Source organism: Syngnathus leptorhynchus, chromosome 11 (genome assembly GCF_054491065.1).
Source record: "Syngnathus leptorhynchus isolate UIUO chromosome 11, UIUO_Slep, whole genome shotgun sequence".
Lineage (NCBI taxonomy): Eukaryota > Metazoa > Chordata > Actinopteri > Syngnathiformes > Syngnathidae > Syngnathus > Syngnathus leptorhynchus.
This window is the reverse complement of record NC_141205.1, coordinates 3457054-3481037: the sequence shown is the minus strand read 5'-3', so window position 1 is coordinate 3481037 and position 23984 is coordinate 3457054. Positions and strand designations below refer to the sequence as shown.

At 46.8% G+C, this 23984-nt stretch overlaps 2 protein-coding genes across 4 annotated transcripts; one reads left to right on the top strand and one right to left on the bottom strand.

Moving 5' to 3' along the window:
• Positions 1-48: 48 nt before the first annotated feature.
• Positions 49-18956, top strand: ncoa3 (nuclear receptor coactivator 3). Of its 3 annotated transcripts, none has more exons than XM_085923785.1 (23): positions 49-169; positions 7895-7963; positions 9761-9866; positions 9980-10140; positions 10906-11006; positions 11100-11274; positions 11406-11597; positions 11681-11767; positions 11852-11995; positions 12083-12230; positions 12307-12800; positions 12887-13839; positions 13920-14040; positions 14123-14362; positions 14499-14711; positions 14809-14926; positions 15046-15217; positions 15402-15773; positions 15902-16069; positions 16163-16424; positions 16557-16752; positions 17054-17288; positions 17395-18956. In XM_085923785.1, the coding sequence occupies exons 3-23, from the start codon at positions 9781-9783 to the stop codon at positions 17404-17406; spliced, it is 4650 nt and encodes a 1549-aa protein (XP_085779911.1). In that variant the 5' UTR covers positions 49-169; positions 7895-7963; positions 9761-9780; the 3' UTR covers positions 17407-18956. The 3 variants fall into 3 exon arrangements, with proteins under 3 accessions (XP_085779911.1, XP_085779914.1, XP_085779912.1); XM_085923788.1 differs by lacking the exon at positions 49-169 and adding an exon at positions 193-2569; XM_085923786.1 differs by lacking the exon at positions 49-169 and adding an exon at positions 6177-6253.
• A 1913-nt stretch (positions 18957-20869) lies between these two features.
• Positions 20870-22047, bottom strand: id1 (inhibitor of DNA binding 1, HLH protein). The gene is made up of 2 exons (XM_085925051.1): positions 21551-22047; positions 20870-21444 (listed from the first exon to the last, which is right to left on the bottom strand). Exons 1-2 carry the CDS (start codon positions 21911-21913, stop codon positions 21409-21411), a joined length of 399 nt encoding a protein of 132 aa, XP_085781177.1. The 5' UTR covers positions 21914-22047; the 3' UTR covers positions 20870-21408.
• Between the last annotated feature and the right edge of the window lie 1937 nt (positions 22048-23984).

Here is a 23984-nt window from a genome sequence, read left to right as displayed (position 1 = left end):
GTGCAAAGGCAAAACAACTCCATTTCCCAGAATGCACTTGGCTCTGCCCACAAGCTGGCTCTCCGTCTGGGAGTGTTTCCCATTTAAACAAACACGGTCCTTCCGAAGATGGCGGAGAGTTTGTAGAGATGTAAAAGAAACTGCTTTTTCAATGAAAACGTCGACGCCGGTGAGTTCATTCGGAATAGTTTTCCCATCATCAGCGAGTGACTTTCGAACCCTGTTGCTATCGCGCGTTCGACTGTGAAACGTTTGTCACACGGGTAGTCGGTGTAGCCCCGTTTCCGAAGCAGACTACAGTCCCTAAGCTGTCGCGATACAACGAAAGCCACCTTTGCATTCACATGTATTTGCTTTTATCTACCAAATCAATTCTGCTTTCAATACATCGATGGCTGCCCTCGTTTTCAATGAACAATTCATTCCCGTGTTTTTTGTTTTTTGCACGCGCGGTCCCCTGTCCAAACTTTAGCGTCTAAGATGTCTTGTTCACCGGGTGCAATACGATCGGTGGCGATACTCACCGTTGCTTTCATGTGTGGGACATTCTTGTGTTTCGGTTATTGTTTATCTCTGGCACCGCTTGACATATTACACAGCACATCGGGGTGGCTTCAGGGGTGGGGGTGCAGTATTTTTAGCCGGCCAGCCAGCTTGTCTTGCCTTGCCTTGCTTTTTAGTCGAATTGTCCACTCACACAGCTTATTACACATCAGTTATGTTGTAAATGTGTTATAAACTGACTAGCTGTATTGTTTTTTTTTTCTTAACTGGGCCAATATCACTCCACATATGTCGCAGTTTTACGACTACCATTACTAAAATGCATACATTCTTGGCAGAAAATGAAGTAGGAATAAGTTAGTAATTTGTCGTTTTAAAAACAAAAAACCACCACTGGGTCACTTGTCCCCAGAGCTGGCAAGCAAACTTGATCTGGCTCAGCCGGATTCCAAAGCATCTGTAATTTATTATTTGCTTGGCTTCGCTGAGATTGCACATGCGTGAGTGTAATAGTTGGCATAACGGCTCGTCATGTTGGTTTGAACTGCTGCTAAATCACACGTAGAAGGACATTTTGTTGAATAATAATTGTTGAAAGAGGATGTGTCTCGGTGCAGGGGGGGGGGGGGAGATTAAAGATTTCAGGTGGACGTGCAGCGTTGAGGGTGCACCCCTAAAAAAAAAAAAAAAAGAAATTGTGCTAACTTATTTGTTCTTGCTGTACATTCAAATCAATGACACTTGTGTCATGTGGCGTCCATCATTCCACTTTGATTTGGTTCAAAAGGAAGTCCACATGCGTTTTAACAATTGTTTTGGAAATAGAGATTTTGAATTGGATAGCGGGCAGACACTTGTTCTGTTTTTAAACATGGCCCTGGAGGTATTTATCAATTTATGGCACAAAAATGTCCCCCGACTGAGTATCCAAGCAGCCCTCCTCCGCCAAGTTCATTCACGAGTAACATTGACCGCAGTCTTGCTTAATTCTGCTGACAGGAGGTGTGAACATATATGATGCCAAATATTTGTGTGCACGCGTGTCAAACCATCTAAGCTCTTGTCACTCTACTTTTGCTGTCTTTGCTTGCTCAATTTGCGCATGTCTACCTGGAATCAGATAACATTTAAAGCACCGCCGTAAATTTGCAGAAAATCTCCCGCTTATGTAAGTCAATGCAGAAAGTCTGCGTATAGCTGTGCTATATCAATAATGCAGGTTTTCCAATTGTGTCTAGCTTGGAAATGAGGAACAATGTTCCTGAGAGGGGATTTGCTGTTCATTTTGAAACTGACGCAACGTCATTACTCATACCCACATATGTGGTATTTTTTGAAAGTAGCAAAAATGATCACTGTGGGAATCAGTCCCATGGACTGCTTCTGCTCATATTCTTGGTAAATGGAGCCCCCTGTCCCCCATTCTCTGTCCTTTTATCTGGCGCTTTCTTTCTCCCTCCCTCACACAGGGTGTCAGGCTGTGTTAACAATGAATCAATCTTTGGGGGCATTCTTTGACTGCAGATGGGGTGAAGAAGTGAGCGGGATGCACGGCTTTGGCTCTTTGTCTGTCAGCCCCCGTGCTCTCAATAATTCATTAACTTATCACGTTTTCTCATGAGAGCCACAAAAGTCTTGTCTACAGTGGCAACTTCTTTGCTCACATTTGGTTATTTTCTTTCAATGCTCAAATTGAGTTCACTTGTCCATTTGTATTGTTTTGATATTCTAGGTTGCCTGTTTATATGATACAGTGATTCCTGAAGTGAAACTCTGATAATGGTTAACTGCGGCTTTGTAAGTGTATGTTTCCAAGTTTGAGCGGTATCAGCAAGGAGGTAATTAAAACAAGGGCAGAGCCTTCCTCGTAGGTGTGGCGGCTCTATTTTTGATAGCCGGCTCCAATTTGCTTCTGTCAAACTGCATTTTTGAAGAGATAGAATTCCTTCAGCGTTCCTCAGCAGAGACCAAAAGACTGGGACAGAGATAAGCGTGATAACACAAAGTTTCATTTCATTTCTGTGCGGAGGACCCAAACATGATGCAGTTTGCTATTTGATAACTGGTAGGATCGACTACTTTCTAGCTCTGTACATCTTTTATTTTTTTATTTTTGTTACAAAGGGTTCATTGTGTTAACAGGGACTCATTTAAAATCATGGAACCTGAATGTATACGTCAAAAGTATAGACGTGAACATTTTGATTGCAGTTCGACGATGTTTTCAACGATTTTGTTTTTCTTAGTGCATGTAAGCACACGATTGTCCCCCACGAGTGATTTCACTTTGGAAAGTCTGAAACACTGTCTGTCTTTATTCTCTACTGGTGCCTGCCCCCTTCTCATTTTGCGTTTTTGTTTTCACTTCACTGACAAGTCGCAGCCACTCGGTTTTCTGCTGCTGCCGATTTCTGCCATTGGGTCCTCTTTCCTCAGCTATTTGGGCTACTATCCGAAAAACATTTTAGTGTTTCATATTGAATCATTTTTTTTTTTTAAATGACTGATGTTTGGACTGGTTCTGCATCAATATTAAAAATACCCCCCCTCCCCCCCTCCCCTCCCGGACTATGTTCAGCAGACTTGACCTTAAATTACCACAGTGTAGATGAGCCGGAGTCACAGTAGTCGTGACAACACGGAGCTGAAAGGAAAGCCTGATTGTATCCCCTAATTGAAATATGACTCGCTGCACTTTTTGTCAGGCGCAAGTACCGCGGGGTTCGGAATTAGCCCAGCTGGATGGTCTGCCCCAAATTGTTTCAAACTGTGCGACTGCGTGCCCAAGAAAAATTGTTTGCACGGTTGACATTTTGCCATCACCACTTGCGTTCCTCAAAAGTTGTCTTTCTCTTTGTGAATACTCAACAGGTAGCTTTCCTTCCTCTGCTTTCGTCCTCCCGGCTAAATATAGAAAACGGCCTAACAAGACAGGCGTGTTTCCACTGCTGAAATATTTACCGCGACTTCGCCCAAACAAGTGAGGGTATGAGGAGAGAGCCTCATACCAGATTGTTCTTCGCAACTGCTGACTCTCGAAATCGAGTCTGACCGGGAGGTGCAGTTTGCACTCGAACTGTTTTTTTGTTTTTTTTCCCCTTTGGTCGCATCTCATCGATTTCCCCTTATCTTCAACTCTGTGGTCATAGAGTGTCTGTCAGGCAAGCCGAGCCATATGTGAGCCATGCACACTTCTCAAAGCCAAACGGGCAGCCTGAAGCAATCATTGCACCCAATTCCAGTTTATAACCGGCCAGGATTTGGAACCGTTAACTCTCCGTAGTGGTCGCTGATTGGACCAAGGCAAGAGTTTATTGGCAGAGGGGGTGCCAAGAGCTTTGTCCCCCCTCCTCTCCTTGCCCTTCCTCTTTAACTTCAACTCTCCCTTTAACTCCCCCCTCCAAGCTAAAGAATGCTCATAAAATGAGTTCACCTGAACAAGCCGGTTGGGGGGGGGGGAGGGGTCTCCCCGGCTCGACTTTTGTTACTATTGTAAAACCCGAGCAAGACCTTGTTTGTGTTTTGTTCATAAGAGACGCTTTGGGGGAAGAGACCGAAAGAGCGACAAGTTTGGTTTGTGTCATAACTGCTACCAGATGCTCTCATTCGGCCTCCTTTGGCAGAAAAGGGAGCTGAGCGAAAACGGGGGGGGGGGGGGTGAGAAAAAGTCAAGAAAAATAGGCTGTCGTTTTGAGATGAACTTTTCAACTTTTCTTCTTCCTGTCTTTGTTTCTGTAGTTTACCCGTTATTTTCGAGCCAACTCCGGACCCAAAAAAATGAACCGTCGCATCGCGGGCAGGTGACGATTGATGGCGCTCGCTGAGACTGTTTTGATTTTGGAGTTACACTGGCAACTGCGGGACTTGAGTTTGCGGGTACATGTGGAACCTCTCAGTCATTCGCAAGGTCATTGTCATGTAAACACGGTCTTAGTTTACGGCACTTTATTGTGCCTCGGACGCCGAGATTGTCTAAGCTCATCTTCACTTCAACGAATATACGACACGATAGTAAAGTAAAATTTGTACTCAATTTAAAAATCTCTCAAGTCCTTTGCCCAAACTATATAAAAGGTTTGCCCGGAGTTCTCAAGTCAAAGCTCACCACCGGAAAACAGCAGCAATAGATTTTAACCAAACGGCATGTCTCTGCAGGGGTGGAACCATTTTGCTTTGGCTTCTCCGTCCGTCCCTCTGTCAGTGTCTGAAAGGCCCCGGCGTATAATAGTGAATGATGACATTGTGCGGCCCATCTTGAAAAAGTCCAGTACTTGGCCCGATTGGACAGTTAGTTCATAGACCAGAATAGGTTTGGTCTGTCTATGATGTTTCCTTTGAATGCTCACACCTTTTATGGCCATTTGATTGATAAACTGACAAGGCTCAACTGTGTTGTTCAACAGTTTTACTCGCTTGCTCACCACTTAATTGATTCAGTCAGTATTGACTTCAACATACTTCAGATTGTGTCACAAAGTCCAAAAACAAAAGCATCATTTTATGCCGCAACGGGCGTGTGCGCGTGTTTCTCCGTCCTCGCAATCTCACTGCCGTTTTATTTTGGAACATTTCAACAGAGAATCTTTCACTGTGTGAACCAGCTTGTTAAAAAAAAGGAAAAGGACGAAGACCGGGAGACGGGGCTGGGGCCCAGTGGTGAAACTGGCGTCAGACCATCTTTTGAGCAAAATTCTTTGCAAGGGGTCAGGGTTCACGCACGACAGTGTCGCGCCACGATTGGCTGAGGAAAGGTGAAATGAAAACCACAGTAAACTTTTGACCCCGGCGCAGGAGCGCTGCAGGAACGCCCAGCCTCAGCTCTGGCATGGTGGAACAGAGCCCGCTCTCTTCCTGTGTTTACTCCACCAGTCCAACAGGAACGTGGGGGGAAGGGGTGGAGAGAGAGCGCAGTGTGGGTGGAGAGAAAATGCAACGGGAGAGAGCGCCGCAGTCTGAAAATGACAATGTGAAATATGAACGCGCGCACTTCTCAATCCGAGCAATTCCTCTCGGCTCAATATTGTTGTCTTTCATTTTCAGAACCGCCATCAAATATTCATAATGCCTGACACGTCTTCACTCTCAATGATCTGGGGCAGCGTGAGATTTTTCATTTGCAGATGCAGCAGAGGTTGGCGTGATCACGCCCATCCAACGCTGGCTGCTCTGATAAAAGCCCAGTTAGCATTTTTACCATATTAGCTCGCTGCCATCACTGGGCTGCTTCTTTTTTTTTTTTTTCCCTCTCTTCCACATTCTCATCGGTATCCACTTTACAATTAAACCGTTGTCGAGCGTTTTTAGACAAAGCTTGCTTGATTAGCTCGGAACGGAACAGTAGCATTTTTGAAGTTCTGCGGTTGTCCACGTGGGTCCTGTCCTGTTTCTTTCTTTTCTTTGTCAGCATTAATGATGGATAGTTGCGTGACACACACACACACACACACACAGTTGAATCTTCAATCTCTTTGTTTCCATCTTCAATTCTACCCGTTTTTTTCTGAACGTCACATTTTTTGTGAGAAAATTGAAAGCTGTTCACACTGCTTACCAGCAGCGTGTGTTTGCTGGCTAAGGGTGTTTTTTTTTTTTTTTCCCTGTAAAAAATGCTTATATGAAAGCAGTTTCCTTTCGCTTTGAAATATCGCCCCCCCCTCCCCCCCCTTGCTGCTGTCATCCGTCGACTTTGCACTTCCAGAGAGGAAAGCGCAAACACAAGGAGGACAAATACCTGTTCTTTCCTAACACGGTATTTGCTTTTGCCACTATGAATACTGAATATCAGCAGCATTGGAATTAATCTAGCGCACCGCCATTGATGTTAGCGTATTGATAATTTATACCGCATTCACTTTCTGCTTCAAAGCAATGTTTAACCATATTGGCAGGCCTTGCCGGTTTTTGTTCGTGTGCGTGGGGTCAAGTTCTCGAATGAAATTTGTTTGTGAATTGTTCTGCCGCTGACATGCATGTAAGAAGGGAGTGATGTTGTTCGGAGAAACGCAGGAAGTCATTTTGGATTTCCATTTTTCTACCTGAGGTCCCAAGCTCTCATAGACCAGTGGAGATTTTTGTCTGAAGTAAAATCCAACTATCATGTTTGGTGTTGTTTTTTTTTTTTTTGTTTTTTTTCTGAATGTGGAGGAAGTCGCCGTTGAGCACAGGATGGCCTGAAAGAAAAGTCCACCGCAAAAACTCTTTGCTGTGAGCCACTCTTTCTCACCTCTGCTGCGTGGTGGTGCCAGTTTCCAATAAATTGGCGGTGAGTTTGTGAGGTTGCAATTGCGTGCGCCCCAGTTTGTTTAGGGTGTGTCCGTGTTTATTGTTGGCCCACAAGTCATTGTCTTGGAGAGCTCAAGTTTCAGGCTTTTAGTTCCGCTGAGCAGGAATGTCCTCTTCACTATTCTGGTACTGACTGCGTGACACCGCTGCTCTTCTGAAACTCTGCAGCAGTAGCACAAGCCAGTTCAGCTACAAGGTGTAAATTGGAAAAAGAAAAAGTCCGTTTTATTTCAGACAATGTAGATATTATCCTGCAAAACAAGTAACACTAGTTGTGCTGACAAAGGGAAAGAAAAGAATGCTTTGTGATGCGGGAGTGCTATGAAGCTAGCAGAAAAATCTTTATTGTGTCATGTGCACATAGAAAATGAGGTGGCAATTTGCATACCGAAAATGGGCTCACTATACCGACCGGTTGACTTTTCCTGAGATTTGAATTGTGGCACGAGTGCAAAACATGGCACAAATAGTTCAGCGGTTAAGTGCGTGTTCTTCCTGCTCAATTATTTAGCGGTGGCATGAGCTCAGCAACAGCTCGAGGTTCAGGAATCATTTGGTCTGCGCTGAAGCAACACGCATCCAAGCGGTATACGAGCACTGTGGACCCACACATACTAGATGGAGGTTTAGCATTTTAGTCACAGATGATTATTATTTTTTCTTATTACCAATCTGGGTGGGGTCCAAAAGGTTTTTCTGTGTTCTTTTTCATGGCTTTTAAATATCTTTTGTGAGTACACAGTAATTTGATTAGACAACCCCAAGGTACATTGCAATTAGGAATTTGTTGCTCATTTATTCAACCCGAGTTGTCAACTATTTATGCTTACCGAACTAGTTTTGGTGACAAAACATGAGTGGAAACCCAAATGACTGGAAACAACTGGCCCGATAGAGGCAGTATGTAAATTGGGTGGATGAAATGACAGTGGGCACATTTCCAGGAAAGGGAAGTGATGACGCAGTGGAACAAGCTGAGCAACCAAGCAAACAGGATGCAACTTACTGTGGCTTTCTCGCGAAATTTGAAAAATCATTTATCCCAATGAATTTCTGTCACGCGAAACCATACAAAGGTTACATTTGAGAATTGTGTCGACTTTTTCAGGCCATGTCAGCACATTGAAGTTGCCCAGGGAACCCGGATGGATCTTGACTGGGGAGTTTACACACCAAGGTGAGAATATGTAAAAAAAAAAAAAAAAAAAAAGACAAATGCCAGACAAAATATAAATGAACTGGCAGACTAAATACAAACCAGTGGACAAACTGATTGGATCCATTTTTTCTTGTCTCCTCGCTGCCATGTATTCTGTTGTCAAAACATTTTGTTGTCAAAACATGTTGAAACTTGCAACGAGAATGAAAAGCCACAACCTGCTACGTAATGCTCGATTCTAAGAAAGGCGCCTAGCTTCTTCTCCTTCTCCTCTTTGTTCCATCGTGTGATGCTGTCTGTAGATTGATGTCATCTTTCTTTATCCATTGCTGGAGAGGTGAGCCCCCAGACAGAAATCAGGAAGGAAGAAAGGAAGACAGGAGTTTAGCCTAAGGCAGAAAGTCATAGTGGAGCAAAGCAAGGAAAATTGCTGTTGGGCCTATGAAAGGTAGACAGACATGAAGATTTATAGTACAGAGTGTGAGGTTTACTTGTGTGAATTTACGTTAGTAGTAGTCGTTGTGGTGGGTGACCTAGCTGCATGTTCTAGCCTGCAAGTGTGGAGCTGGAGTTGCATAATTGCTCTCATCCGTCTTCCACTTTTCGACTCGGGAATGAGCTCACTCCTTTTGTGCTGAAAGGCGGCTTGTTCCTGTGCGAGGATAGGATGAAAATGTTGTATATGTCCATAGCAAGGACTGGGGAAACAAGGTTGCCAACTGTGAGGGGGTCAGAATTGCGACAGAAATGAATTCAGAGCAGAATCACCAGATCGTTATTTGCATCTCAGCGAGCCAAATGATCCTCCCGTAGGCAGTTGTAAGGGAAAATGTCGGGGGGGGGGGGGGGGGTCCCCCTTGCCCACTGCGCTATATTGCAAATGTGACAGTGTGATCGTTGACCTACCCTTATGAGAAAAATGCTGAGTAAATATAAAAATACTGAACTGAATAGTATCCTCAGGCAAGGAAGAGAAGGGAGGGATTGTCTTGAGGATGGCATGCAGAGAAAGAGCAGTTGGAGGGAAGAACGGATGTAGCCAAGTGGTGCAAAGCTAAGTCAATAAAATGCATCAAAGGGATATTTATTTGCTAGTCCCTGAAATGCTGAAGACCAGGTCTACGTTACACGAGACTGAGAAATGTGTGCTTTTTTTTTGTTTGTCTTTTGTTGCTCATATAGTCCTGCAGAGTAGTGCGCCTGACTCGCTCCGAGCATTCATCTCTCTTACCCGCTGTGTTGCGGCATGCCTGAGCGTGTACGTGTACTCCAAAGGGTTTGTGTAGCAGCAGAAGCAGCAGCATGTATATGTGGAGCGAGCGTTGGTGCCCTTCTCGCGGGCAATCTGGCTGAACGCACGATGACCCATCTCCCCCGAGGCTTCAAATCACCACATCATCGTCAGTGGCTCCTTGCAGTGGAACAGATGAGATTTCATTCCCATCAAGAACCAAGGCTGCTTTACTAACTGGATAGTCTCTCCCCCGCCCCCCCCCCCCCCCCCCCCCCCCATAAATCAGGAGGAATCTGCTCTTCCCATGGAAGTCATTTCATTTATAACCTCAGTTGCTTAGGGAGTTGGTTGTTGTTGTTTTTCGCCCCCCCCCCCTCTCTTTACCTCAACTTGACACCAGGCTTTCAAGGTTTCCCTGAGGTTTGACATATTTTCCTGACATCACAGGACACTTCCCCTTTGATCAGATTGTACAAGTGCACGTAAAACACACTCCCAGCTCATTCAGCGTTTGATTTATTGAACCCTTTTGTTTGTGAGCGGACCCGCGCTAAGTAAGACACGTGCTTGTAAATTTCCAGGTGCTGATAATGCTCTGACAATGAGTGGCATAGGAGACAACTCGTTGGAGCCGCTGTGCTCGGACCGCAAACGGAAACTGTCCACCTGCGACGCGCCGGGCATCGGGTGAGTTCTGTTTGTGCTGCCTCGTTGCAACTATCTGAGCAGTTTACTGCGCAGACTGACAGGGCGGTGAGGTTGTCTTGGCAACATGTCTAATCCACTCGGCGCCCCGGCAGGTGTGACAAGCGTCGACGGGAACAGGAGACCAAGTACATCGAGGAGCTGGCTGAGCTCATCTCCGCTAACCTCTCCAACATCGATAGCTTCAACGTGAAGCCTGACAAATGTGCAATTCTCAAGGAGACCGTGCGGCAGATCCGACAAATCAAAGAGCAAGGTACGTGCTGAGCGCGCGCCGCGGCGCACGATGCAATTTGGATCGTCCTTATTTTGCCTTTGGAGAATTGAAAGTGAATATGGTTGGGAAAGATCGAATAGCCTCCTGCAGAGCAGATGATGCTGGTGATGAAGTGGCGCTTTTGGTTCAGGGCCAGGCCTCACTCAGATCCACAGCCAGTTTGGCTGTGTCATCGGGGTGAAATGAACACCAGTAATTGAGACCAATGCTCATGGCTCAAGGCTGTCAGAGACAAACTCCGCCTCCCATTGGAGAAGAATGATGCGCTGAAATCTCTCCGAGCCATTTTCAGGGAGATTTTCCAAATTTCAACAAATTTTTTCCTCCTCCTCATCCAATATCTCCTCAGAAAGTGATGCTCATCTTCCCAATCACACATATCTGCTTAAGTGCCAACGGAGATTTATTCCAAGGTTATTCTATTTTGTGTCTTACTTAGCACTTAGCCCCAGAGATAGTCCTACCATATTGAGGGCTGTCGAACAAAGTCCCAGACACATGCTGAATTTAAAAATAGAAAGGTATGTCAAGGATGCCTATGTGGCTCGTGCTGCCACCTGGCGGTGAGACAAAGACTCCACATTGTATTGTAATCAATAGATCAAGTTGGCGCTTGACGATCATAAACAGGACGTCGACTTGAAATGAAACGTATACACTTTAAATTCCTCGTAAACTCCCAAGTGTAAAAGATGACTGTTAATGGCGGTTTTTGGTCATAGTGGCTGTACAATGTCGTCTTAGGTAAAAACTACTGCGGTGCTGATGATGTCCAGAAGGCGGATGTGTCTTCTACCGGTCAAGGGGTCATTGACAAAGACCACCTGGGACCCCTGCTTTTACAGGTTAGTTCCTCAACCGGCCCAAAAAATCCATCACCTCAGTCAACTCCAAAGTTTGTACGTTCCTAATTCTCCACTTCTTCTTGTTGTTTCCAGGCTCTCGACGGGTTCCTTTTTGTGGTGAACCGAGAAGGAAGCATCGTATTTGTGTCCGACAATGTGACACAATACCTTCTGTACAAACAGGAGGAGCTCATCAACACCAGCGTGTACAACATCATTCATGACGATGACCGGGAGGCGTTCCACAAAAACCTACCCAAATCTACTGGTGAGAGACGAATTACACGTGAACGAGTATGATGGAGCGAAACACCTTCACATCTGACGGATCTGGAAACACAATTACAAAAATGTTAGCATAGTCGCTCACAAGCCGTTTTTTTAAATCACCTGTTGTAGTTCCAAATGGAGCATCTTGGGCGGGAGAGGCACCCAGACAGAAGAGCCATACGTTCAACTGTCGCATGTTGGTCAACTCGGTCCACGGTCAAAGTCATGGGTTGGCAGAAGACAGGCCCGCCGGACAGCGTTACGAGACCATGCAGTGTTTTGCTCTCACTCAGCCCCGGGCCATGATGGAGGAAGGGGAAGGTATCTAAATCCAAACGTCCCGCAAAGCCTTGACTTGACCCAAACGAAGTCACAACCTGTGACGTCATTGTCTCTTTCTTCAGATCTACAGTCATGTATGATATGCGTGGCCCGACGCATCACAGCACTGGAGAGGACCGAGCGCTTCAGCACACGCCACGAGCTGTCGGGTAAGGTTGCTTGTCTTTCTTTCCCAAATGTGAAATGGCATCGAGGAAAATAATTACCTAATTTTTGGACATGTGAAATTCCAGGTAAACTCATTGAAATTGAGCAGCATAGCACTCTTCACACCACAATGCGTCCCGGTTGGGAGGACCTGGTGCGTCGCTGCATACAGATGTTCCTGAGTCGAAGCGATGGCCAACCGTGGTCTTACAAACGTCACTATCAAGACGGTTTGTATTTCTACACGCGCCTCCGTTCCGCAAGACTGTATGCCCATCAGCTCGGTAAATCATTTCCCTCGCTCCATTTCACGACAGCTTTCCACAATGGCCATGCGGAGACGCCACTCTACCGCTTCTCCCTCGCCGACGGCACACCCGTCACAGCCCAGACTCGCAGTGACCTCTGCAGGAATCCCAACACCAACGAACCACACTCGTTTCTCTCCACTCATTTGCTTCAGAGGTGAAAATGACGTTGCATTTTGGATGAAACGGTTGTCTCACCGTTTTTGTTTTGTTTTTTTTCTGTCATCTTTCAGAGAGCAGAATAGCTATCGTGGAAACCAAGTAGGAGGTACGAGGCCTCCAAGCATGGCTGTGAACAACCCCAACCAGCAGATGAACATGGCGTCCGGCGGAGGCATGAACATGGCTTACGGCATGGCCGACCAGGGAAACATGTCCCAAAGAGGAGGGGCGCCCCAGTACACTGGGGGCAACCGCATGAATCCAATCAACCCCATGCATCAAATGAACAACATGGGTCCGATCAATTCCATGAACAGCATGAACCAAATGGGGCAGATGAACCAGATGGGCCACCACGGGATGCATCACCAGCATCAGCACCAACATCAACATCAACAGATGGCTCCGTTCCACGGGAGCGGATCTGGAGGCGGAGGATACGGGATGGGAATGACCAGTCCCTCGCAGGCCAGTCCGAGTATAAACGGTCCCCCGCATAATGTCATGGGTTCACCCCGAGTCAGGGGAAGTCCCAAGATGGGCGCCAGCCCCTTCTCTCCTGGAGGTACGAACCACAATCTCTTTCAGAATTGCAATTGTCGCACATTTACTTATCAGGCTCACATGCTCTCTTTGCGGCGGCATTTATAGGTTTGAATTCTCCCATGGGCTCCAGCCACCCGACTAACTCGGGAGGCGGGACCACCAATTTCTCCAGCAGCTCCTTGAATGCTCTGCAAGCCATCAGTGAGGGTGTGGGCAATCCGTTGTCCTCCCCCCTCACTTCCCCGAGCGCGCACAAGCCCGACAGCTCGCCGAGCATCAATTCCACCAACCAGGTTCCAGGTGGACCTTCCAAATCCAGCCTCTCGTCCCACTGCGACTCAAAGAGCCCAGCCAGCTCACTGGCGCCGGCAGGGGAGCAGCATCCTCACGCCCCATCAAGCGAGTGCGCTTCGGACAAACCGGACAGTCAAGCGAGCAGGGAGGCGGGACCAAACATGGCCGAATCTCATCGTCGGGTGCCCGACAAAAGCCACAAGAAGCTTTTGCAGCTCCTCACATCCCCAACAGATGAGCTTGCGCCAGCGAAGCACCCTCCGAGCTCCGGGCCTACTTCCACACCAGACGTCAAAGACGGAACAACTGGCGTTACCAGCCCTTCGGCCTCCATCGGTGTGTCCTCCTCTACGGGTGCCGTGTCCTCTTCTGGTAGCGCGGGGCATTTCACGAGTCAGTCACTTCAAGAGAAGCACAAGATTCTCCACAAGCTCCTGAAGAATGGGAACACTCCGGACGAGGTGGCCCGCATCACAGCGGAAGCCACCGGCAAGAGCAGCTTGGAGTCCGGCACATCTGAGGCGGGACCCGCGGCTGTCGGAGCGGTTCGGGCATCCGAATCCAAGCAGGAGCAACACAGTCCTAAGAAGGAGATTTCCCAAGCGCTCCGTCACTACTTCCTCAATAAGGATGACTCGAAAGAGGGTGTTGATATCAAGCCAAAGCTGGAGGAGCTGGAGGGGAGGGGAGCTCTGGGGTCAGGGGTCTCAAGCTCCGAGAGCTACTCAATGGACGCCATGGTCAAGCTGGAGCCGTCCGATGAGGTGCAGTAATAGCTTCAGAGCATTTGTCAGTGCAAGAAGCATTTTTGTTCTGCTTACCATTCCTCATATCAATGATTCAGGTCGAGACCCTGGAGACCATCCTTGGAACAAGAAATGTTTCTGGTTTCTTCCCCGAGCCCGATTCCAGATCAGGAAAAGAAGTCGGAAACAAACAGGGAATCATGCCGGACAGTTTACTTGGTAAGCCAAAGATCTTTTGGTTTCAATTGTCGTGTATTTTGAACAATGAGCCTCAGTGGGGTCTTTTTGTTTTGTTTTTTAGAAGGAGATCGAGGCACCGGAACTCCAGGTCAGCGAGGCCCATGTCAAAGAGCGTTGTCTGTGGATGCCAAGCCAATAGGTGGCGAGGTGCCAGCGGGCGTCGGCTTGGCTGGAAGAAGAAACGTCCTCTGTCCATCACTCATCAAACAAGAGAACATGGATGCTCCCATTCGTCCTGGGGGGGTTCCTAACGGCTTTCATGGAGCCGCTGGAGGCTGTCCGCCAAGAGGCCATCCAACAAGTAAATTAAAAAAATCTTATTAATTAGCATTCCCAAAAAAAAGCTCTAACGATGATCTAACTGTAACAATTTCTTGTAAGCTGCTGCCTCCGAGACAGTATTTGCCGTGCAACTAAGTTTTGTTCTCGTCAATCAGGAGGCATGCTCAGAGGGACGGGGATGCATCAACGTCCTCCAATGGCAGGGCCGGGTGAATGGGTCATGCAAAGGTCAAACAGCAGCTCAATGACAGGACCGGGTCACCCGGGCATGGGTCGCTCCGGTCCAATGGGCGGACCCATGATCAACCGCTCCAACAGCGTACCGGCAAACACGAGGTCAATCCTCCAGCAGCAACTTATGGAGATGGGTACGTTTGACAAATGTTCATGATCGGAAGCATATGTGCAGAATTCATGCTTTCATCTCATTCATTGGAATATATTCACTTGCCCCGCCGGCTGTAGGAACCAATGAAGGCAATATGAGTATGAGCCCATTTGGCGGCCACGGCCCCACACCTCGGTCCCCTTCTTGGCCAGACTCTGCCATGGGGATTGAAAGATCACAAAATAACACAAACAGGTAAACATAACTAACACAAGTCTTTTCCCGCTCCAGCCTAACCATCGATTGGAGGTAGGCTATGGCCTACGATTTCAAAGTGATAAGAGGAGTGAGTCCGCGTCATTTTTTTGTGACAGGGAACAGTTTGGCAACACCCTCGAGGAGCTTCTCGGGCCCCTGGCTAGCAGTGAGGGACAAAGTGATGAGCGGGCACTTCTGGATCAGCTGGACTCTCTGCTGAACACTGCCGACGTCATTGCTTTGCAGGAGATAGACCGAGCCCTGGGTATCCCTGAAATAGTAGGCCAGGTATGTGAAGGATTATTTGAAGTGTAATAAGAAATAGGAATTTATGGTCAAGTGCTGGTAATTTGGAATGCAACGCTGGTTGGTTTTCATTCAGTGTTATTTATGTAGAGGCTTCATGGTTTAGGTACCAAAATTGTACTTTTGAAACCCGCTTCACTCCGCATTTCTCTCTTCTCTACCTTAGAACCATGGCCCCGAGGGTCATCCTCATGCCCAGGATCCAGGACAGTCTCAATCTGCCCCACCAGAACCTTTCACAGGGCCAGACTCAAGCATCGGCCTGGAGCAGAAGCCCATGTATGGCCAAGGGTATCCCGGGCCCCCGGGACCGGCCTCCATGAGCATGCAGCCTGGTTATGGCGGCAGCACGATACCAAGCCAACCTCCGGCGGGATTCAACCCCATGCTGAATCAAATGGGCCAGGGCGGAAGCTTCCCTGGAATGGGAGGGATGGCAGGTCTGGGCAACCCCCGGGCCAACATGATAAGACCTCGCATGATGACTGCCACCAAGCCTCTTCGACTGCAGCTACAGCAGAGGCTTCAAGGACCGCAGGTGATCACGCTTGCATAGTAGTCTCTGAAATACGTAAAGCTGAAAGTAGGGTGCTGGTCTAGTCAGTCTGCAAAGCACAACATCAGAAGTAATGATGCATGTTTTATTAAAATCATCTCGTATGACAGTTCATGAACCAGGCCCGTCAAGGCATGAAGATGGAAAGTGCTCCTGGAGGAAATCCCGCCATGCGCCCCGCCATGCGCCCCGGCATGCAACCGGGCATGCAGCCGGGCATGCAGCCCGCTATGCGACCTGGCATGCAAGCCGGCATGCACCCGGGGATGAGTGGGCAGGTATGTCCTTCACATTTCAATTCCTTATGGCAATTTTGCACCTGTCAGTCTGTTTTTCCTCAAGTTAGTCAGTGTATTTTGCTTTTTGTGTAGCCTGGTTTCCTGAACGCTCAGATGATGGCCCAGCGCAGCAGGGAAGTGATGACCATGCAGATGAGGAGGCAGCGGATGATGATGCTGATGCAGCAGCAGCAACAGCAACAACAGCAGCAGCAGCAGATGCAGGCGCAAGGACCTGCTGCAGGATTCAGCCCTCCTCCAAATGTCACTGCACCGGGAGGAATGGACAGCGCCATGGGAGGACCCGGCATGAACCAGCCAGGACAGCAGGGATTCAACTACGGTGCAAACTATGGTGAGTCAAATGAGACAAAGCCGTTTGGCTGAAGTTTAACATGATCAAACTCATCTGCCAGTTATGTTAGCCAGCCAAATGAAGTCTATGGGGCTGATGTTGGATGGGCGGACTGTTTTGCCACACATGCAGGGATGAACCAACAGGGGGAGCAATCGTTCATGACTCCAAGTAGCAGCCCGCCGCAAAACATGATGACGGCGGGCAGGATGGGAGGACCTGCTCAGAGCAACATGATGTCAGGAATGCAAGGAAATCCACAGGGAGGATCCATGTACCCGTCAGGAGACATGAAGGGCTGGCCGCAAGGTGGAATGCCACGCAAAAGGTATGTGCTGCCAATATCAAAAAGGAGACTTATATACAGTGTCAGGCCTATTTTTTTTTTTTTTTTTTTTTTAAATCCTCTTTGAAGTACACACACGAACCAACGACCAATCGTATAGATGTGTGAAACAATATTCAATTGTCCAAACTGTGACATAGGAGTTTCCAACACGTAGGCCTAGTAGACTACCGTATGTTAATGTTGGTCATGATGGTGATTGCTTCGAACTTTGAAATTGGAGTGCAAAAAGTTTATTTACGATGCAGGACTTAGCATTTATTTATTTGTATGTGCCCCGCAGCGCCTACCCCCAGCAACAGTTTCCACAGCAGGGAAACCAGGGCCAGTTTGGGAACATGATGATGAACAACTCTATCGGCAGACCCGGTGCGGTCGGCGCTGCCGGCTCGTCACAAATGGCCCAAATGCCGGGCCAGATGCAGAATCAAATGCAGGGCCAGATGCCAGGACCGATGCAGGGCCAGATGGGCATGAACCCCATGGGGATGGGGCGGATGCCAATGGGACCTGATCAGGTGCGTGACGCTTGGCCCCGACCAACCGCCCGCCATTTTGCCTACGTTTCATAACACATCTAATTGTTGCTGTTGTTTTTTTTTCTCCCCCCGCTTTTCTCTGCAGAAGTTTTGCTGAGGACACAGCAGAACACGTTGGGAGGGGGGGGGGGGCACGCAAACAATATTCTCCAGCAATCAAGCATACGAGTGTGTGCGAGTGTGCTGGACTTGGAGATGTCAGGCAGTGTTGAGCAAAAATGGGGAGCAACGGTACAACTGGCTCTGTCTGCACTTTAGCTGGACGTTTCTATATGGGGGGGGGGAAGATTGATGCAATATTTCTTCATCTTTACAGCCTTACTAGAAATTTGATGCCTTCACAACTATGGATTTTTTTCTTTTTTGATCATCTGGATGCACCTCATGTAAACGTCATTGGAAGCTATAAGCACAGTTGACTACGGTATGCGGTTTGGAGCAAAAATCTTTTTAAAGTCTGAAAGTGAGCATCTCAACCTCTGTTTTAAGCAAACAAACGGTACTGCAGTATTAGATGTCTCAAACATCATGTGGGAATATGAATTGTAAATATGATACAAAATATATCAAACATGAATTTAAAGGCCTATTATTGCACACAGAATGAGACTGGCTTGTTTTGGTTTTTGTTGTTTGTCCGGGCTGATTTGGTTGATTTGTGTATTTTTTTTCTTTTTTTTTTTTTTTTTTTTCCCCCCTAACATCTTTCCAAATATTTACAGGTCTGATGGGACTTCCCTTCTTTTATTCACCCATGCCTACATGCCCCTTGAACGCTGTCATTTTTCTTTGTGTAAATGTGTGTTTCAAGTCCTAGCGAGGCACTTTTTAATTGTGACAAGGATCTGACAAAGTGAAAGTTTGAGCTTCCACGCTCACAAGTGGAAGCGCAATGTCTTTGGACTGTCAGTCACGTGAAGCGATTTTGTTGTCGGGTTGACGTGCATAACGTCTCACTCCAGCGTAACGAGGATGTGAGCAGTTCAACACAACAACTGGCATTGTTCTCTTTCCGTGGGGTGCATTTATTTCACATGTTTATTTGAGCTATTTGGTCCTTTCCTTTGGACTCGTCTTCTGCTCAATCTACCTTTTTCAACAAGCGCAATCCAAAGATATTTTTCCACATCTTTGTATAGTTTCTAAGGTTTCGGGTGTACATTTTTATGATATACATTATTTTATTCAGATGGTAAATGGGTACATATCATACATCTGTCAATGCATACGATGTTTATGCATTTGAGTCGGAAAGGGGGTTTGGAGCTCTGTGCAGGAAGGACAATGGAATCCCCCACTGCGTCATGTTTTTAAACACAAATAGGAAAAAAGTTGACTTCAAGACATATCAGTGGCTCAACTACAACTTCATTCTAAGCCCACATTTGATTCGTTTTGGGAAAAAGAACTTTGTAATGTTTGAATGAAGTGCAAAGCGACGCAAAAGATCAATGAGCTGTTTTCCTATCTTTGGGATATGAGTAGCTGTCATTTTACAAGGATGTATATTACAGTTTTGTTTTTTTTCCAGTTGATGTTGATATTGATGTAAATACAAATTTCTATTTAAACACTTTGTGAACTTATGATTATCAGCAGCACATCAGCTGGTATAATTATGTTTACAAAATAAACAAACGAAAACCACCACGTGCCAGTTTATTGTGGAATGACGTTTGGGTCACAGCTCGGTGAACTGGCGGTTAGACACATCTGCCTCACAGGCAAAGAGGTTCTGGGTTTGAGTCAGGACAAACGGAAATAAAATGGACAGATGCAACCTTTGCTCCGATATATATTTAATTTAATACTCTATCTAAAAAAATACCTGTTTTGCCCCTCCCATAGTTCCAACTGCAGTCATGTACCGTTTTGAACCAACAGGGGGCAATGTTGCTATACAATACAGCCCACTACGCAGGACATACAACGCTCGCCAACCGTTTGACTACAATACCGCAAAATGAGCGCTAGAGGGTGCTATTGTTTGCCAAAAAAAGTAGCATCATCTAGTGAACGGCAACGTTACCATCCGCTGGTCATGTTCATCAATACAAGACGAATCTTTTCGGAATGCTGTGATTCTGATTCGTCTCAAAATAGTCGTGTATTTTCCTGATGTGCGCGTGCATGTACGCGTGTGCACGCGCAAAAATATGACGCGTAGCAGATTTCAATCACGGGCTTGTAGTGTGGGAATCTATGCCAAAGCGAAGCTGAATCCTTCCCTCTCGCTCTCCTACTCTGTGTCTGTGTGTTGGCTCACTTCCCGGCCCATCTGCGGCCTGGCCTGCGGATTACTGTTTGTTAATGTTTCAATCAGCTGTGTGTTGAGGAATGTGGAGCTATTTAACCTGAACTTCCCCAGGTGTGCCGCGGCGCCGCTCAGTCTGGCCCGGCCGCCCTCCCCTCCTCTCGCCTCCTCCCTCCTCTCCCCCGCCCCTGCCCTTGGCACAAAGCTATTGCACAAACACAATCACAAGGCGCCCGGGCGGCCACGCCGGCCCGCAGCTGTGCGCATCGCACCGCAGGGAAAATGGGAAAAACATTGCACCGGGGAGACAGAATAAATCTTACAAGCGATCTTTCGAGCCAGAGCCTGTTTTTAACCCGTGCATCGGCCGGCACATGCTGATTTACAGCAGAACACATTGAAAGAGCAACTTCAAGTGACGCCTGACTCAGGGAAACTACTTTTAGAGCTGACTGACTGACGCCTCGTCATTGGACTTCAGGCCTCGTGAACTCCAGTAAAATGTCACCAAAATCTTGCTATTTTGACATTTAGTTTGACATTTAGTCACAGCAGATGGAAACTGCGTTATAGTGCACACTTTTTGTTTTGTTTCATCATCTAGTGGTGATTGCTGTGATTAACTCATAAAACTACACATGACCCCTGTACAATCACGGTACCTGCCTGCAACCATCTTTTACATGTTTTGGGTTTCTCAAGAAAAAAAAATGGGGTTCATCACAGGGCCACTTGTTAAATTTGTAGTTTAATGACATTTTTCATTCAATTTTCTGATATTAAATGTAACTGAATGTAATTAGGACATGAAAAAAAGTGGCAACAATACCTGAAAAAGTGAAAAGCTGACTTTATATTCAGGTGTGTCGATTCTGTCATGAACCAGAATAGTGACCAGGAGAGTAATTTAAGGTAAATATAGCATTTAAGACAAATCTCCTCCTGTAAAATGCACTGGGGCTTAAACAAGAGAAAACAATACATACATTTTATTTAGGGGAGCTGATAAAGAAAGCTATGTTTAATTTCTTTAGGCCTATTTTGAAGAAACCTCCTCAAAGGAGCTCTCAAACTACGTTGGGGTCATTGTGTTGGCCACCAAGCTCTTGGCTTTATGTTCCCAAATGTAACAGTTGACTTCACAGGTTCTCTTTACATCATGCATTCCAACAGAGATTTGCCACCAATAAGACTCATCACAGCGGCTGTAATAGCCAGCCGAGTGTTAGTTTTCACACTTGGATAAGGAATCACAGTTTCAAGCTTCTTATGTGTGGAAAAGCAATAACATGCGCAGACAGACAAGTTAAAAAATAATTGTCTTGTTTTAATTAAAAAAACACAAATAACATGTACATTGTAAAAAAAACAATATGTTCACACATAATGTGGCATTGTAATATACAATACAGTTTGTTGCTCAGGAATCTGAGAATTAACAAAAATACAAATTTGTGGAATGATTTTTTTTGTTGTTCAGATAGTTTGCACAAAATACAAGAATGCAACAGCAGAAGCTTTGTAGAACATGTTCTTCTGGTTGCGCTGGACACTTCTGGTCTCGGTCCCAGTGGCCAGCCCAGTCTTCTGTGTAGCCCACCCAGCAGTTATTCTCTTTCTCTCGTTGGACCCTCTTGATGAATCGAGAGCCTTGGGTGACTTCTTGCTTTGACACTCTTCTCCAACGCGATAAGTTCCACGCAACGCTTCTAGCTTTATTTTTCTCTGGGAGTGGGAACCGCACCCACCTGCACTAACAGTTCAATGTTTCTCGTGGATGCTGCGTGGGGACACCTTTGGAAAGCCTTGAGCTTCCGCTCAAGATGCTCCGTGAAGCTTTTTTTTTTAGCGGCACATGATCCTGTCATCCGAACAGCCATTCTGCAAAAAGAAAAGAGACTGTTAAGACACGAGCGACCGACCACAAGGAGACGTTTCCACGCAAAAAACAAAAGGTCACAGAGAAACGTCTAGAAATCATAATCACCTCGACGGCGATGCTGGCGATCTCCGCGTTGAGCGCGGTGAGCGGCGTGCGTGGCTGCACGCCCCCGGGCTGGTGGCGGCTCCTCTCCGGCTCGTCCAGCTCCACTTGCAGATCCCAGATGTAGTCGATGACGTGCTGCAGGATCTCCACCTTGCTCGCCTTCTTGTTGGTGGGCAGGGTGGGCACGAGCTCCTTGAGCTTGCTGTAGCAGCTGTTCATATCTTGCAGAAAGACGCTCATCTGCTCGTCCAGTAGCGGGATCTTGCACTTTGAGATGGCCAAGCTCTGCTCGGATAAGCAGCGCACCATATCCTCGCTGCCTACGTTGCTCTTCAAGGCGCAAGTAGATCCAACGACCTTCATGTTAGGGAGAAGTTATCAGCTCGTACTTTCCTCACACACCAAATCAAATAGTGGGCGTGAAGCGCAAAGTTCCCCTTCGGAGGCTGCAATAATGCAATGTTGACAGTTCGTAACGTCCACATGGACAGGCATCCGGGTTTATATAGCAAGCACACAGGGAGGGGGCGTGGCCTCGCCAGAGCTCAGCCAATCGCGTATCGGCTTTTGTATGAACGGGTTGGCCCGCGCTCAGAATTTCGTCCAATCAGCGAGCACTCTTGGTTATCGGGGTTTCCAATCTGTTTGAGGGATGGCGTTACAAATGGAAACAAATGTGTGTCTTTTATGGCTAATATGTGGGAATCCAGCTGTCCGTTGCGAGGCTTGGGGACTCTGCAGGTGGACATTGCCTGGGGGACAGTCACGGGGTGCTGCGGTGGGAGGATTCAATGAATGAATGAATGAATGAATGAATGAATGAATGAATGAATGAATGAATGAATGAATGCGCCGTGTTAATTAGGCTGCCACACATTTCGCCATTGTTGCTGGCGCTGCAGATGTGCACCGCTGTAGGCAGGCGGAGCCGGCCGATTTTAATGAGACTGGTCAAAAATCTGCCCTCGTTTTTTGCTGGAGCACATCAAGTTTCCATACTAATACAATATATGTCAAAAAGTAATATACTTCATAATATGAATGAATGGTTAGGTTTAGCAGATGAGTTGATTTTTTTGAAGCAGACCGATCAATGATGATGCACGGTTGATTCAGAAAGCTTTTCTAGGTCAACAAAAACCTGTTGTGCTTGTAGTCATTTTTTAAATCTGAGTCAAAAGGTCATCTAGGGACAGACACACGTCTGATTAAAATATGCAATTTACCAGTGCTATGAATGATTTCACTTTTTTTTTTAATTTTGAACATGCAATTAATAAAATCAATACTGTAGATGTCTATTTTTTTGTTTCATCTCTGATCATCCGGTCCTTTGTGTTATCCAATTGGCTCCTTCCAACATTTGTTTCAGTTTGCTAGTACTTTGTTCCCTCCTTTCTTTCAGTCTTTTCTGGATTGCTGTCACATTTAGTTCTTATCGTGGTATTTTGTTTACTGGTCTTTTTTTGTTACTTTGAGTTTTTCCACAGCCCTACAATTCTTACCAATTTAAGTTCATTCTAATCGAGAAACTGAGCTGTATTTAAAAAGGCGACAAGTTCCACCCCACTGGCAATGGCTTTCGCTGAAAGCTGTCTTTCTGCTCGCTTGTTCATTTCTTTCCCAACCTTTTCCGCATCGACAAGACGAGCAGTGTTCATGGTGGTGCAAACTTTTTGCAGATTCCTTCACATGTTTCTGCAGTGTGTGCCGAGCCTCACATTCACATGGCTCCTCTCCTCTCCTCTCTTCTCCCCCCTCCTTCTCCGATTGTCCAAACAAGCCCGCTCAGCGCGCAGACTGGCAGGCGCCAGCGCGGTGACGTCACCCATTCATTGGAGCCTTGACGCCTGTCAGCCTGGCGCCGCTCGGGCGGTCTCCATGGAGACGTCAAACAAGAGCGCTCGCACCGCCTAGCTCCGCCATTCACCTGCAGCTCGAGAACAAACCAGCTCCAGCTCCATTTATCACCTTGGAGCGGCCAGATGAGATTACCGCCTCGCCGCACCTGCGCGGGCGCCGCTGGTCGAGCGCAAGCTCGGGAGGAGGGGGAGGAGAAGGAGGAGGAGAGAAGAGAAGAGGAAGGAAGGACCTGAATTTGCATTTTAACACACATCGCTTACATTCTTTCACATGATAGGTGTTGGCTCTTTTGACCATCAATGTACACATGATGATGTCTTTTTTGCAGAACTGTCAAACGTTTTCAAAACTTTGAACGAGCTATTAACACAATTTTGAGAACAAAATACCAAATTAAATCCAAATGTCCTTTTTGATGAGCCCTGACCTAAACCTTTTTCAACACCCGTGGAAGGAACTGAAACAAGCCTTCTGGAGATGGGCCTTTTTCAAACCAGCCAGAGCAGTTTCCTCACGAGAAGTGTGCCAAAATACCTGTCGACAGGTGCAGAAGCGTCATTGACGGGAGCAA